Source organism: Sturnus vulgaris, chromosome 1 (genome assembly GCF_052056855.1).
Source record: "Sturnus vulgaris isolate bStuVul1 chromosome 1, bStuVul1.hap1, whole genome shotgun sequence".
Lineage (NCBI taxonomy): Eukaryota > Metazoa > Chordata > Aves > Passeriformes > Sturnidae > Sturnus > Sturnus vulgaris.
The window spans coordinates 29492021-29508457 of NC_142243.1; the positions used below are offsets into that span (position 1 = coordinate 29492021).

The 16437-nt window shown below is 37.8% G+C and overlaps 1 protein-coding gene across 1 annotated transcript in view; it reads left to right on the top strand.

The window, feature by feature from the left end:
- The first annotated feature begins 27 nt into the window (after positions 1-27).
- Positions 28-16437, top strand: part of AHR (aryl hydrocarbon receptor) — a 61059-nt gene continuing 44649 nt past the window's right edge. The window contains exons 1-2 of the mRNA XM_014894398.2: positions 28-149; positions 7800-7987. Of these exons, the coding sequence (XP_014749884.2) occupies positions 94-149; positions 7800-7987 (244 nt within the window). The 5' untranslated portion in view covers positions 28-93. The remainder of the gene's footprint in view (positions 150-7799; positions 7988-16437) is intronic.

Sequence of the window (16437 nt, forward strand, 5' to 3'; positions counted from 1 at the left end):
GCTGCGACGCCGGTGGGGCTCGCCCGCTCCCGGCAGCCGGGGCGAGGCGAGCAGGAGGGGCGGCGGCCCCCGGCCGGCGGCGCCCGCGGCAGGATGAACCCCAATGTCATCTACGCCAGTCGCAAGCGGCGGAAACCTGTGCAGAAAATGTAAGCGGCCCCGCGGGCGGGCGGGGAGCGAGGCACGGAGGGGAGACCGAGCGCCGGGCTTCCCGGGGGCGCGCTGTCCTGCCTCGCACCGCGGCGCGGGGGCCCGGCGGGGGGCGGCGTGCGGCGGTGCGGTGCCGCGCAGGGGCGCGGGAATGCTGCTGCTTCGGGGTGCCGGCAGGATTCCTACTGCTTTTAGGGCTTTTCCCTCTACCCACCGCGAAAGAAAAGAAGAAGGGAGTGCCGGGGCGCGGAGGGTCGGGGCGGTGGAAGGAGGGAGCGGTGCCGGCAGCGCGGCGCAGCCGGCTGACCTAGATTGGGAGGCATCTGAGGTGACGGCTCCGCGCGGTGGCTGCGCTCGCCCCGCCGCGCTGGCGGGTGCCGCGCTCCCCCTGCGCGCCCGCACCGCCCCCACCGCCGGCCCGCTCAGGTGTCTGCGGGAACGCGGGGTCGGAGGAGGGAAAGGCTTGGCCGGTTCCCACCGCTTAGGGCCTGCCTGGGAGGGCTGAACCCCCCCCGGCTTGAACCCTCCTCTTGAATCCTCCGGTACCGCATGAGATGCGCTTGTTTGTGCGGAGCCAAAGAAGCCCAAGTGCTGTAGACCAGTGGAAAGAGGGAAAAGAAGAAGAAGAAAAAAGCCTGGCTATATGGTGGCTTTTTGTTTATTAATTTATGCTTTTGAAACTGTGGGAACAGCTTAGTGCCAGAGTAATTTTGTGTAATGCACCTGCTTTAGGTTTGCATCCTTGGTTTTATATGCTTCACTAAAACGTTGCTCTCACGAGAGGGGAATTTTTAGGCTAGAGGAATTGCTTAACTTGCACTTTCAAAAGTCAAGAAAAGTCAAGAATCTATAGATCATAAAAAGTAGCAAAGGTAAATTACTGAGTTGCAAGAAAAACAAGCAAAGCTCAAAAAGTCCCAGCGCATTTCTGTGGGCTACTTCTGTAGATGTAAAATAATTACAAGAGCTACCAAAGCATTAAAGGAGAGAACGAAACAAACATATCTGATGAAATTGTATTGTGAGTTATGTATTTATAGATTTACAGCAGACAGCTTGGTCTTGGGATGAAGGGAATTAGCTTGAGTGCTTGCTTCTTTATGGTTGGAGTTGTCAGAATGACTGTATGTATATAGCTTGGTTTCTTTACCCTACAAATTAAAAAAAAAAGACTAATATATATGTATATATATTTAATTCCCTTATTAGAAAATGCATTAATTAGGAAAAGACCAGTGCCTGCTTTTTTGGTCATTCTTTTCCAAATAAAAATGTAGAGGTACTTAATTAAATTCACACTGTAGATTTAGATTTTTAAGAATAAAATCAGTGTTTGCTCATGAGAAAATGAAATGTATTGGTGGCATTTGTAGCCTACTGATAGCTAAAGGCAAGTGGTTCTGATTGTGAAAGGATGAGGTGTTCTGCCTTGCTGGTAAGATCGCTTAATATCTAGCTTATTATTAAATTTTGGTTAGCTTTGGCTAGAGGATGTGAAACCTTTTTGTTTTACCTTACTGTGGTGTCCATGTAAGTGATCCTTTTCCCTGTATCTTCTTGTTGTGTAAGTTGTCCGAACTGCTGTGATTAGTTGAACTCGAAGCTTTATTATTAATGGGTACTATTTATCTATTGAGGGACTTTGTCTTAGGATCAGAGGGAGAAGTTTCTTCCTGAAAATAAAAGTATTGATGTTGAAACAGTTTGTTCACCTGTAATTGAAGTGGAGGCTGATTATTAACCCACCTTGCTAGGGTTACTGGAAATTATTTTAATGTAAGACATTTATCTTGTTTTTAACACAGTTACCGTGTTCATGTGTTTTGTTTCATCTCAAAATACCTTATGCTCTTTGGTTGCTGCTTCTATTGGGCCAGCATTGGAGAACATTGCGAGTAGGTCAGAGGGCTCTGATTTCTCACATAACTACTTACAGACCACACCTTTAGGCCAAAAAAAGTGAGACAGACAATAAGCTTTTTTTAACTGATTGCAGGAGAGAGGAAAGATGTACTTGGTGCAGGCTAATAAAGGTTTGACACGACTGTCATTTTAATCTGGTTGAATTCAATTTTTCCTCCCCTCAGTAGAATTCACAGTTATTCAGAAAAAAAAAAGAAAAAGAGGAAAAGGTAGAGGTGATACATTACTGGAACTAGTATCTTTTGTAGAGGAGATTATATCTGTTGATAGCTCTAATGTTTTGTTTGCCATATATATGTACCTCTTAATGGAGCATAATAATTACTAATCTGTGTAGACAGCCTATAGAAATGGAAGAAGATCTAAATATAATGCCATAGTTGCCATGGGAGAAAAATAAAACAGAAGAAATACTTCTTGTTTCAGGTACAAGTAACTTATGAAAGCCACTGTCATAACTCTAGAACAATTTAAGAGACTTTCTCCTTACTACTCCCAGTTTTTACTGTGTGCCCTGTAAAGAACTGAATTTGAGAGGGAATCACAGGCTGTTGTCTGACTGTGACAAGTATTGAAATGTGCTTTTTGGATTCAGTTGGGAATTACAGTATTGCAGCTGAAAAAGAAAAGCAATTGCAGAGGAGCATAATAGGTAATGGTTCCTGAAATTCATCTTGTTATCTTAGCATGTAAGGGAAGAGAAAAAAAGATGCTAAACATGTGCACTGCAATTGCTTGTAATATGCTACAGAAATCACTTTCTCAATACCTTGGAGTCGGTCAATTTCCTCGCTCTTTAAGGTTTAAACCCTGTGAGTCCCCCTGGTGGCAGCAGGGCTGGGGGATGTGTCACTCCCCACTGAGGTTTGGGGAGCAATGCGTGGCCCCTGCTTTCTACTTTTGTCTTTTATTCCAAGTCTTCAACTTTTTTTTCTAGTGATTATTAAGTGAACTAATATAGCAGCATGGTAGTTGGAGGGAAAAAATGCAAGTTTTATGGAAGAGGTGTTTACTGCTGATAGATTCTAATGTGAGATGAAAGGTATTATATAAGTACAGCTCCAACTTGCAGCTTTTATGTCTTTCTCCCTACTAGCTCTGATTTGGTTTGTTTTTCTTTTTTTCAGTGTTTGGATAGAAACTGTTTTGTATAACTGGATAAATGTAATAGACAAGGAATGGGGTGGGGAGTTCTAAATGTTTCATGTCATGCAGAGGCAAAAAACATAATGATTTGTTTATGTTGTAGACTAAATTAAAAAAATTATGATAGGGTTTTCTTCTTTGTCATCTTAACTGTATTTGTGACATTAAGTACTCCAGAGTTTTGACTGATTGATCTTTAGTGATGAGTCGTCCTAGTAATGTTAGAAAGCAGAGACAATTAAAAAACTTGGAACTATTTATGTTCTCATTCAAGGCAAACAAATAAGAAGTGCCAGAATAAGCTTTCAAAAAGGAAGTTCATCAGAAAATAAAAATAATCATTGAAATATTCCTTTGTATAAAGCATTATCTGCTACAAAGCATTTTGCGCCTCTTATTTGAAATGGAGGCAGTAAGGCTGTTGTCTTACATAGAATAAAATTCTTACATATATATTTGTCAGTCTTGGGATAGCTGTATGTTACATGGACTGAAACTTAAAAGTCACTTGTTTTAAGGTTTGTGGGGTTTTTTTAATTGATTGGTTTTGGTTAATGTTTCTTGCAAAAGAATACTTCCTAAAAAGAGAATCTGCAGCAAATTGAGGTATACATATATAAGTAACATGGGCAGTAGACAGGAACATATTTCTTGTTTCTTTTTTCCAAAAAATGTTGGCTTGTTATCTTAGAAAGTTGTGAAATATGTTAAAACTGAGTGCAAAACTTTCATCCTTGGTTGGTGTTCTGGGTGTTTCTGTCACTCTGGTTGAATCCTTCATGCACCAAACCAACCTGAACTATTTACTACTGGATGAAACAAAGTAGCCCAGCACCAGATGAGTAGCATGTCACTGATCGAGGTTTTTTTAGTAAAACAACTTTATCCCTTCAGCAATTTGAATCTTGACTGGTTTCAGTCTCTGCTGAAAGAGCCACTGGAAGGGGTGTCTGCACCTTCAAGATTGGTTGACAATAACTTTAAGAGGTTTATAATCTGTAATTCTTATCTGTTGTTTCCAAAGAAATTATCAGCTGAATTTTCAGTAATCATAAATTCAGTGTGGGAAATAAGAGTAAATGCTTAGAAGTATTTTTCAGTTGCTAAAGTAAATAAAGATTTTTTTTTTTAAGGATTCTATTAATTGTTGCTTAGTGTCATAACTGATTTTATATACCTGGCCTCCACTGAATGAAATCCTATGCATAAGAAAAAGATATGTTATTCATGTACTATTAAATATGAGATGAAAAACATTCAAAGCTGAGAAGATTAAATCCATTAGTTAGGTGACTTCTTCATTTTTCCTTGTGTCCCTCTTTCCTAAGCAATAAAATAGTTCTAATGAACTAATAATTAGGAGTTTTTAGCAAATTAGTTTTTTAAAAATACATCTCTATCTCTAGTGTTCTTCTTACTCATTCTTTTATTGTCTGATTTCATTTCACACTCCAGTCTTGTTACTAATGTATCATGCTTTTCAGTACTTGGTTGTTGGGTTTTCGAGTTTTTTTCCCCGGTGTTTTATGTTGTTATGAACAAAATAAACTTGTGTTCCCTTTGCATTTTCTCAGAAACTGCTAAAATTTCCCTTTAAAATAATACAAATGAGCATGTAAATATTGAAACTTAATTTGACCTTTTAATAATAATTAAAGCTCAGGTAATTGTGCAGTTTTAAAAAATTTAAGGTTAATGTCTATGAAGGTGCATGTGATGAGCATGTGTAGTGAAAACTTCTCATTAAGTATGCTGTAGCAGATCTATGAAAACAGCAGTCAGCTGGTTTCATGATGGCAAATCCTTTAAAATTGTTAAATCAAAAATTAAGTTTTCTTGCTTGTCTTGCAGCTGTTGTGTTGGGTAACAAGGGTTGTAAATAAGTCCAGAGGCACCGAGTGTACAGAGACCTCTGGCCGTTGATTAGAGAATTCAGATTTCGTAAGAAAGGTAAAAGATTAAGAATGGAAAGATCAGCTTAAATACATTCCCTCTTTTTTTTTTTTTTTTTTTTTTTTTTTTTTTTTTCTCCATTTAAATAAAGCACTTGCACGGACTTAATCTTGACATAGCACATAATTTGCCTTGAAGATAATTTTCTGCATTGAGGCTGGGCTGCCTTTAGCATTGAGGGTTTATGTAAGTGGATGGAAAGTGGTTAAGTTGCTGCTTATGCCCCTGGCACTTTTGCCTTTATTCCCTTCATCACTGAAGGATCCATTTTTATATAGTGAATTTTAGTTGGGTGACAGAGGAGAAAATTAGGGATAATCAGTGTTTGATATGGGAAAGAGAATATGGCAAGATTTATGATGCAAATACCGTAACTTAGTATTCAGAAATGCTTTGAGCTAGTTAAAAGTAAGAGAAATGTTTGGAAAGTAAATGTAAAGTAGAAAAACAATCACATCTAACTCACAATGTGATGAGATGATTGCAAGTTGAACATAGTTTCAACTACTTAGTGAATTTGCAAGTTTAAAGTGAAGCAGAGACAGTTGTTAAGATAAAAAAGCCTCTTACTTAGTGCTGATTTATTTTGTAAAGTTTGTGTGTGTTAAATGGTTTCTGTGGGGTCCTCTGCTTTTCAGAAGCAGACCACTTTGATTTGCTAGTAGTTAGCTGTTCACTGGTTGTTATACAACTGTTACGTGCTTAATGTTTGAAATTCATTATTTTGTTTCTACATTTAGAAACAGACTAATACATTAAAAATATTTAAGAAGTACCCTTTAATGTTGCTGCTCATGTTTGATAATTTTTAACTTTTTTTTTTAGGGCAGTATTTAAGTTTTGCTAATCATATGGCTTGTACAAGTTAATTTTCTGCCAGCATAAGAGAATACGAAGAAAAGTTTGCTAAATTATTTAAAGTTTAATGTTCACTTGGGAATATGGTGAACTGCTGGTGTCAAAGTCATAATTTGTGACTGAAGCACACATCTAATCAAATAATTAGTCATCCATTGCCATTGATGATGAACCTATGTTTTTTTTCAAGAGAAAGAATTTTCCTGATTCTTGATTCAAGTGTTTTGCCCACTTTTCCAATTTTTTTAGGCTAAAGCACTACTAATTTACAATATTTACTCTGCAGCAAGTTTAATTTTATCCATCTGGGAAGTAATTTCTGCTGATATATTTGTCTGTTATCAACATTTTGCATTATGGCATCTTTGCATTTCCAGGCTCCACATAAGGCTCCTTTGATGTGGAGTCAGTTGTGCTGGGGAGCAGGCAGCCAGGCTTAAGTGCAAGTTTTTGACAAGTGACAATTGGATAAACAATGTCTGTAAAAAGAAGGGCTTGGATTTAAACTAAGAGGTGTAATTGAAACATAAAGTAAAAACAAGCTAAAAAGAAGTCCGTTCTATCAGTACTCATGTGACTGAAAACGCAAGATGAAATTACTTTTCTGTATGGTTTGCTTTAAGCAGTGGCAAAAATAACTGTTGGAACTTTTGCAATTGCTCATCATATAATTGATATAAGGATGACAGTTGGGAGCAGACTAAATGAAATACTGAAGAAATTAGCTGCTGAAGGTCTTTCTGCTCTATTTTTGAGTGATGCATCTTGCAGGACCAACATTTCTGTGAGAGCAGCACAAATTGATAACTGCTGTAGATCTCACGTAGAACTGCAGAACTGGAAAAGTGACAATGAGTCACTCTTTAATTAGAAAACTGTTTAATAAAGAACATAAAATGTACTATGGCTTAGGCAGATAAATTATTTGGTTTCAGTATTGGCTTGTAATGACTAGTTGTAATTTAAATGAGTAGGGGTTTAAACCTTTTCCCAGACTTCTGTGTATGTGGGAAGGGGTGAGTATCCAAGTATCTGGAATTGGAGCTCAGGGTGGATATGAATGGAAAATAGCAAGTTTACAAAACTTCATTATGTAATTCATAACACAGAGCTTTTAAAATGGTTCTTTGTACGGTACAAAGGCACGCGTTTGCCATGCTGTACTCAAAAGAAATGCCTTCAGCTGAGAGATGACTTAAAGGATGAGCTCTTAATGTTTCCTACAAAGATTTTACATGTTGACTGAGCTATATCTCATGGTTTTTAGTATAGTTTCAGATGCCTAGCAAGTTTTGCTAGAACTTTTGTTGCATTCAATTAATACTAGCCTGTTCCAAACTGATAAAAATTAAGGACATCTGTGAGAAATTGTTATTGATGTGAAAAAGTGTATTGCCAATTTTTTTTTCTACGCAGATATTACTAAAAGTTATTGATATATTTAGAATACTAACATTTGGAAGAATTCAAGTGACAACATAGGAAACTTTTTGTAAAAATTGCTGAATCTCAAAGGTTTCGAATGTTCATTCAAAGGTTCAAACGGACATTGTAGCTCTAACTGCTTCATTTAACGATGTGTCTGTTGGAGGGGAGATTAGGCCATTTTAGATTTTGTTTTTTTTTTTTTCCAATGGGAAACAAAGTCACTTGAGAAAACATTTTGGTTGCTGCAGTTTGAGACAATATGTGCCATTAGGCTTGGCAAACATTTGCCTTCGTTTTGGAAAGGAGCTGGCGTTTATATTGTGTTTGTTTTTCTGCCACAGTGTAAAGCCATCCCCAGCTGAAGGAGTCAAGTCCAATCCATCCAAGAGGCACAGGGACCGCCTGAATGCGGAGCTGGACCGCTTGGCGAGCCTGCTGCCTTTCCCTCAGGATGTTATCGCCAAACTGGATAAGCTGTCTGTGCTTAGGCTTAGCGTCAGTTACCTGAGAGCTAAAAGTTTTTTTGACGGTAAGCACTGGGAATTTATTTGGGTTTGAACTGCTCGTAAAATTCAGTTTATGCTATATGTTGATTTCAGCTGTTTAAGTACTTAAAACTGTTAAATTTATCTGGATTTTAATGGAACCGCCAGTTGTGTGAATATATACAATGTAACTGTCTAAAGTAAGCTTTCCACTTTCTTGAAACCAAATGTAGCTACTTACATTTCACTTAGGTCACCAGTCATTCAAAGCTTTGCATTTGGAAGTAATATTGTCCTTAATGAGTCCTCCAATCCTTTTCATCGGACTGTCAAAGATACCCAAGAGATTTCTCTTTTCTCCCTCTGAAAATTGCCTATTACTGTTTCAAAATATCTCATATGACTTCCATCCAGCTGTATTTTGCTTAATGATGCATTAAAAATGACTTTGCTTTGATATAAAGTAATTGATAGTGCCCCTTCCTACAGTTTATTGCAAAGGTGACTTGTAAAGAATAGAGACAAAATCTTTCCTATGTCCAAGCCCTGATTAATGCAGGACATGAGGCATTAAGACGACAGCTAAGGTTCTCCACTTATGTGGGCAGGTGTGTGCTGACCCCAGTCCTGGCAGGGGTAATACAGCAGCACTCAGAGTAGTCAAGGGATCAGAAGTGTGTGTCCTTTGTCACCTCCCAGCTGGCCAAGGAGTCCTGTCCCTCTCTCCTTCACTACCTGAGCTGCTCTGTAGGGTGAGATGCACTGGTTGGCTTCATGACAGTTTCTTCAAAGGCAGGAATAAAGCAAGGAGCTTGTATTTAATTAGTTGTCCTTTTCTTTTACCAGTCACTGAGATTTTACAATTTTTATATTGAAGATGAAATTGTATTGATCAGCTGTAGCTAAAGAATCTTGATTGCAATGGAGTTGATGTTAAATTTCAAGTTATTTTTAAACTGTCTTAAATGTTAAAATAACCTCTGTCCTCATCAGTTAAAGACTGTCTCAACCTCCAAAACGCAGATGAAAGGATTCAAGAAACCTGTCTAAAATAGTGCCATTTTTTCCTGCAGGAATACAGAATGTTTATTTTCATTTATTGTGTCAACTGACTTCAGTTTATTAGTGCTTATGAATTTATATTCTGTTTTATTGCTTGAAGAATATATCAAAGTGTCTTGATTTCTGTGCTTGTTCAGGACAATTCTTAGTGTGAAGTCTAAGCTCAAAGGCTAGAGCTGGCCAAACATCTCCAGCGGTGCTTTTTTCAAGTGCAAATATTTTCTCCCATCCAATGAGAGTTCTCTTGGTACCTGCAAGGTGTTATCTCAGGTAGACTGCTGTAAAAGAAATTATTTTGCTTGTCTGTGCTCTCTTGGTGAATTGAAGAAATTCTAGTCTCAATGAAATGTGTTTGTTGTGGTTGTTTTTAGTTATATTTTCTGAAACAATTCCAAGATTGCAAGTCTTTATCTTACTTGAGATGGAGTGATAATACCAAATCTTAATTTCTCATGTCAATTTTTATGCAATGGAACTGCTTGATTTTTATTCTTCCTGCCTCTTTCCCCCCATTTGCACTTGAAGGTCTTGGAATAAAGTTTAAGGCTATGATTTCTCCACAGGGAAAAAAAGAATCGATATCTTCAGTGGAAGTTGTCTTAATGGGTTTTATTAGCAGAAAAGGTATTTTTGCTACTTCTGAAAAAGAAGGCCTTTTTGTTGTAGGTCTACAAATCATGTTAGTATCAGTTTGTCTCTGAAGGTATTTAAAGACTAACGACGACTTAAATGAAGATAAACAAAAGTAACCAATTTGTGACTGACAGAAGAGTGAAAATGACATTTTTATACTGTTTTAGTTGTCTTAAATAATATGGAATCTATTTCAGTAAAATTCACCTTCCAAAAGGAAAATTTGTACTATGCAATAAAACCCTGAAAACCCTAGGCGTGATTTTCATGCTCTGCCTATGCAGTGCTTTTCAGAACGGCATTTTTGAAAGAGTGTTCTGTGTAGTTGGATATATGCGGAAAACCCTGCAGAATAAATCTGACAAATGCAAGAGGGAGCACCGATTGTCACCTTGAGTGCCTACACTGAGCCAATGCTCCACTTTATTAACGCAGCATGCTGAAGTAAAGGGAAACGCTAAATGAATAACAGGATGCAAATGGGGGGTGTGTAAATTCCTGCGGAAAGTAAAATATAAACGCATAATCATATGATCTTGCTTGAAAGGAAGCCCGAGTTTTTGCTGCAACAATAGATATTTTTTTCAAAGAAAACACTTGCATTTTTCCAAGTTTAAATAATCTAGAGTGAATGTCTGTTTTCTGAAGGCGGAAGTCTGGGGGGAGAAAAAGAACTGCTTTGTGAAAGACATCTCAAAGTTACATCAATTTGAATAAACGTGCCCCACTTAAATGTCTACAAGGTTTTTTTGGTTGTTTAAAAGCTAAGTGTGTATATATGTGTGTTTATATATATTATATGTTTTTATATATATTTTATATATATGAATGTATGTATGTATAGATATAAAAAGAACACCACCAAAGAACACCTTCACTTGACCCTAGTTACTAAGATGGAGAGTGGTACAGAATGTTCTCTGGAGCTAGAGACAGGTGAGATTTTCTATAGTGTCTACTGAAATATGGTAGACCTCTTCATGCTTGCCATATTTCAGGTTGTAGGAAATAGATGTATGCATTTTACTCTTCCACAACCTCACAAGATCTTGGTGTTGGTGATTGTATTCTGTTAAGCATTGCTTTGGATTGTTGTTTCTTGTTAATGAAGTCATTGTGCTGCTAAGTGACCCTATACATACACTATAGTTTAGTGTGATCAGGTTAGTCTCAAGTCCACATGATGTCAATTGGCTTTCTGTATGCCCATGTCAGGCACTCTGGCATGCTTTTATATGTACAGATTTGACCTTGACTCATCAAGGAAATCATAGTAGTGCATTAAAATAGTGAGTCTCAAGTCTGTTTCTTTATAAAGTCTTATGTGGCAATTCAAAGCTAAAAAGTGTTTTAGGGTGGTGTCACTTTTCAGCTGTGCACTACTAAACCTGCTGTACTGAAGTGGATTAGCAGTCCTCAAAGTCAAGTAGGTTAGCTTAAATCACAGCTGGAGTGTTTATTTTGTGCATGTAAGATACTTTCTGAAAGTGGCTTAAGGCAAGCTTTTTATTTTTAAGAGACTAGGATGAATCAGGCAGGTGTCTGCTGACAATCAGTAAAGACTGTGTGTTGTTCCTGGTATTATTTCAGTTCATTTTGCTGTTAAATGCCCATGCATGTGTGCATTCAGCAGTGAAAAACATAAAGTAGAATGTGGGACATCAGCTCTTTGTGTGGATGCAGGTTAGTGTGAGCTCAGCATCTGGAGCACAACTGGACAATCATTTAGGCATAGCCTGTGTTCCCCATGCATACTAAAGGAAAAAGCCCTTTTGCCTCTATCTTTGGTCTTTATATGATGAATTGATATCACTTAAATACTTTACTGTGGTAAAGAAAAGCATTCATAATTGTTCTTCTTGGGATTTTGGTGAAACAGATTAAAGGCTTAAAAGTAGGGTTTGTATGACTGATCACTTTTTTAATGTTAGGGGCATAATTTTTCTTTTAAAGGTATACTGAGAATAAAGGAGAGGCTTGCAGAATCTAAAATGAAGTAGCTGTGCTATGTGTGTGTATCAATACATTAGAAACAAAATTCAGCATGTTGCTTATTAATTGTCCTTTCATCCATTTCTCTAAGAATTCCTGTGGTTTGAAGTATGTAGTTTTTTTTTTCTCCCCTCTTGCTTATTGGGCAGTATTCTGCATTTATAGAAGAAAGTTTCCGCTCAAAATTGGTTTAGAATTGGTTTCTTATGTGGGATGCTAGTGATTCTGGCAAGCACAGCAATAACAAAATAATTAAGATTTTTTTTTTCCACTAAGTTTGCATTGCCTTTTTTCTTTAACTTTGTAATATAATTAACACACATTCCTTGGTGTCGTATGGCTTAAATTTGCAGTGCAGTCATTGTCATCACATAAAATATATTTTTTTGATAATGTATTTTTCCTGTCATGCCCACTGTTCTATCATCATACTATTTGCTGGAGAGAGCAGACTGCATGTGGTTCCTGTTCTGAAGAGTATGGCTAAGATGTAGAAATGGGAAAGACAGGCATAGTGGGAGACAATGTATTTATTCTGTCACACCGAGAAGGGCAGCAACATATTTCCAGTCTAGCAGATATCAGTAGCCTTTCTGCCAAGTGTCAAATGGCAGTCTGAAGCAGAAACCTGAAAGTACAAAAGTTATTAAAACACAGCCCAGTAAGACCAGGATAATACAGTAGCCCTGTCCTGACTTGCTTTTATTTTAGACAGTTACCATCTTTGCCTGCTGTGTCTGTCTAATGCAGTTTTCCTCATATATTTTTGAAAGCGTGATGTCCCTTTCATGTTACCTCCTTTCCCTGCTCCTGTTGCTGCATACATTGATACTTGACTTCCACACCAGGAAAAGCTAAAACTCTGCAGAGCAGTGGAGTTAAGCTGCACTCACCACTTTTAGTGTTTTTGTGGATGCTGCGTAAGAGTTTGCTGTTGCCAGCATCTTCTAGTGGGCCTGGCTAGTATTACTTGATTCATGGCTGTCTTGAGCTATTTTTCTACACCCAAGGTAGAAAATACCCCGTAGTTTGGTTGTTCTCTAATTACCTTTTCTGTATCTGATGTTTTATACCATGCACGTGAATTAATTTTCACAGTTTTGAATGAAAATCTATCCATCTTGTCTGAGAGTTGGAGGAAAGAAAATAGTTGGGAAAAGAAGCCCCAGCCCAAACAAACCAACTCTATATCCTTTTGTATTGTCTTCCCCCAGCCCAAATCCAAATTCATCCAAAATGCAAACCTTGGAATTGTATAGTTATTTCAGTATCAGACTACCATACCATTCAAATTATTTCCTAATCCATGCTTGTTCTTTCACTGCTTGTCTCCCCTTTTTTTTTTTTTTTTTTTTTCCCTCCAAACCTCCCCCCCATGCCCCCAATCCCCTGAGATTCACAGCTGACCATTTGGGACTGTCTGCTACAGACTATTTTAGCCTGTATTTTACGTAACAGACGATAAGTAGGGATTTAAGCTTTGAAGTCCTAAATTCTGGTCTTTCAAAAATGATGATTAGAGCCATGTAGCTGTGACATCACTCTAAATTTGAAAATGTGTACGTTTTCACAATCTTAGCTTTTATTTTTAGGAGTGCTGTGTCACTAAGCATCTGATGCCACTGGGCAGCTCTATACTCCCATGGACTGATGCAATTTAATATAACCCAAACTGAAGATCTAAAATTGAAAATTCTGTTTATATAACAAAATAAGAACTTAAAATGTTTATGTATTTGTAGTATAAGAGGAGAAACCAGGTACAAACGCTAACAGTTAATGTGTTCTTTGGATTTTCTTTTCCTGTTACATTCTGGTATTTCAGTGATTGATGTTAATCATTGTTAGAACTCCCTTTGCAAGGAAGAGAAATGAAAGGTTATCTCTTCCTCTCTGCCCTATGTGTATTACTTAATGAAAGGCATATGAAAAATCTCTGTAGGAGCCTCTTATGTTCCACAAAGCTATTGTAAAATTTCTTGAAAACCTTGTCCCAGTAAGCAGAGCATTTGTTTTTTTTTCACTGTAGGCCTTATTAATAGGGAGATTAGTTTATACTGTTCTGGGTTTTGCTCTGGATTCCTGGCTCTTGTTTGCAAGATCAGAGCCTAAAGTATAATTTAGCCTGTTCTAACATTAGTGTTCTGGAGATTGACACTGTTGTACGACATTAAAACCTAGAACAGGTAGCAAGATAAAAAGCCTAGCCTTAGGAAGTACCACTGCTTCTGGCTTTTTGTATTCCTAGTCTTGTAATCTTTGCTAATGTTATTCCTGTACTGTAGCACCTAAAGATAATGCAATTTGGAGCTTTTTGACTTTGCTATACAAATCACCACAACTGTTGCTCCCTCCTCTAATGACAGTTTGAGTGGCAAATTATAAATAGAGGTTGCAACTGGGCTCTCAACATCTGTCTCCCTTGGGCTTCATGATTCATCCATGTGAATTTGTATGGTTTGCTTGACTATGACCTTAGAAATATGCCCTAGTAATTTAAGGCTTCAGTATGAGTACACATTAAAAATGTGGCAAATAATCTGTTAATATTGGAATAGTTTTTGCTGCTGTCTGTGCTGTTTGTGACTCAGCAGTTTTCCTCCTCTGTGTGCTTGCCAATGGGAGAAATGTCCTAGCTTTGCCTCACTGGAATACAGATAAAGTCAAACGGGAATTAAACATGTACAATTGAGCTCTGTACATGTTTACGGTTCTAGCCAGTTATATCACTGTTTGTTTTTCCTGAGTAAACAAAAACTTCACCTCTGTTAGAACAGTTTCTGGTATGTACATACTTCCATAAACTACTTACTTAAAGAATGATTGCTTTGTCAATTGTCTTGGAGATCCAGCTAGATAGCTAGAAACTAATTCCATTTACCGAGCTTGGTCATTGTAATAGTTTAATTTATTGGTTAACTCTTTTTAAAGAGGTTAAAAAAAAAAAAAAAGAATTTCAAATGTGCTCTTCAAAGTTTCAGGTAATGTATTGATAAGTGTTTAATGTATTGATAAGTGTTTAATGTATTGATAAGTGTTTCCTGGCATAAGTCTCTTGAGAGTTCCTGCTCATCAGTGCTGTGTCCAATCTGTATGTTTAACAAGGTATTATGTTAGTGATAAAACTTAACCATGGTTATTCTAGAAAATTAAATGAAGTAAACTGTAAGAACTAGAATGAATAGTTATCTGAAACTGCCTTAAGAAAACATGTTTGCTGCCTGCCAGCTATGAACATTAAAGGGGACCTACAAATAGGAATTAGTTGCCCTTAGTGATGCATGCTAAACTCTGTTTTTAATTGAGCAAAAAGATGCTCAGTTTTTTCCACTGAATAATTGCCTCTTGAAATTCAACCCATGTGCCTTTTGAAATGCACAGTACTGCACACTTTATGCATGGTATTGTATAATATCTAATAAGCTGAAATATATACATTCTTGGCCCCTCAAGACAAATTCTAACTGATTGCATAAAGTAGGGATTACTGGAGTAAGTCCACTGCCTGACTGGTCAAATAGTCTGACTTCCCCATCAAACTGTGTTGTCTCATATTCAGCAGTAGAATACCTGTGGGCCACCAGAAGACACTAACTTTGTGAGTGAATTCCCTTTTTCCTCTTGGTGTCTCCGTCTCAGCTACAAACTGAAGGATGATGTCTTTCCTTTGTTGATTCTTTTCTTTATGCTACCTTTCTTAATATGCTGTATTTTACTTATTTGGAGGAAAAAATCAGGTTAGCCCCCAGTTTCCTCCTTGCTTATACCATTTGTTGTTTGGTTTACTTTTACCAGACAATGATAAGAGACATGCCTAGAACAAAACAAAGAGCCTTTCTTGCTTGTCCTCACAGCTGCTCTGAATTTTGCTTTGATACTGTCATGCTTTATATGGTGCTATGTGTAATATCTTACCAGAGACCAGGCTGTTGATTTGATCACATTAAAGGATGTTGAAATGCATCTGGTCTCATACAGCACATTGATACTGAAGGCTCTTGTTAATATGCTTTCTTGACCTAGTTAATGGAAACTTTGTAGACAGGTGAAGTCTATTCATAAGTCTGATGATCAGTCACCTAATTGTGTGGTTTGTAGCTAATCCTTCAGGAGGATAGCAATGCTAATATGAATTCTTGGTCAGCATGTCATCAGGTGGCATAAATGCTAATGAGCTCTACCTAGTGATGTAGAAGGGGAAAAAAATATCCCCCTCTTCATGCACCCCATCATCATTTGAAGATAAACATCAAGGCTTAATGATCTCCTGCAGGACGGGTTTGAGCCTCATGGCTTAGAGTTTTTAGGAATGTGTTAAGTCTATGTGTGTCTGAAGTGTCCCCCTTCCCTCTGTTTGTCTTGATCTATATTAGCTGACTGTAAGCCCTGTGCAGGAGCTCTTGCAATTAATTACCTTCGGCATTAGGAGCATCAGCTGCACTGAATCCCTCAGTGCTTCTTGTAACATGGCTGTACTGCTGTGGAAAAGCTACTGCCTTAGTCAAGTGAATAAATTCTTCCTCAGCTTTTATCCTATGATAATAATTGTCTCACCTATAGGCTAGAGGCAGGTCACACCTGACAAACAGACTGCCTTTTATGAACAGCACCTGGTTTTGTGGACAGCAGGAGAGCAGTTAATATTTTTTCCCTTGACTTTTACAGGGTCTTCAATGTTGTTTTTTATCACCAAGCTGGAGACTTATCTCTCCAGTTCTGTCCTAAGCAGTCCATTCCATTTGCCCTTGTGTAGTACAACTGAGGTCTCACTGTCAATCTCAGTGGCAACCTGTGAAGTTCAGGGGGT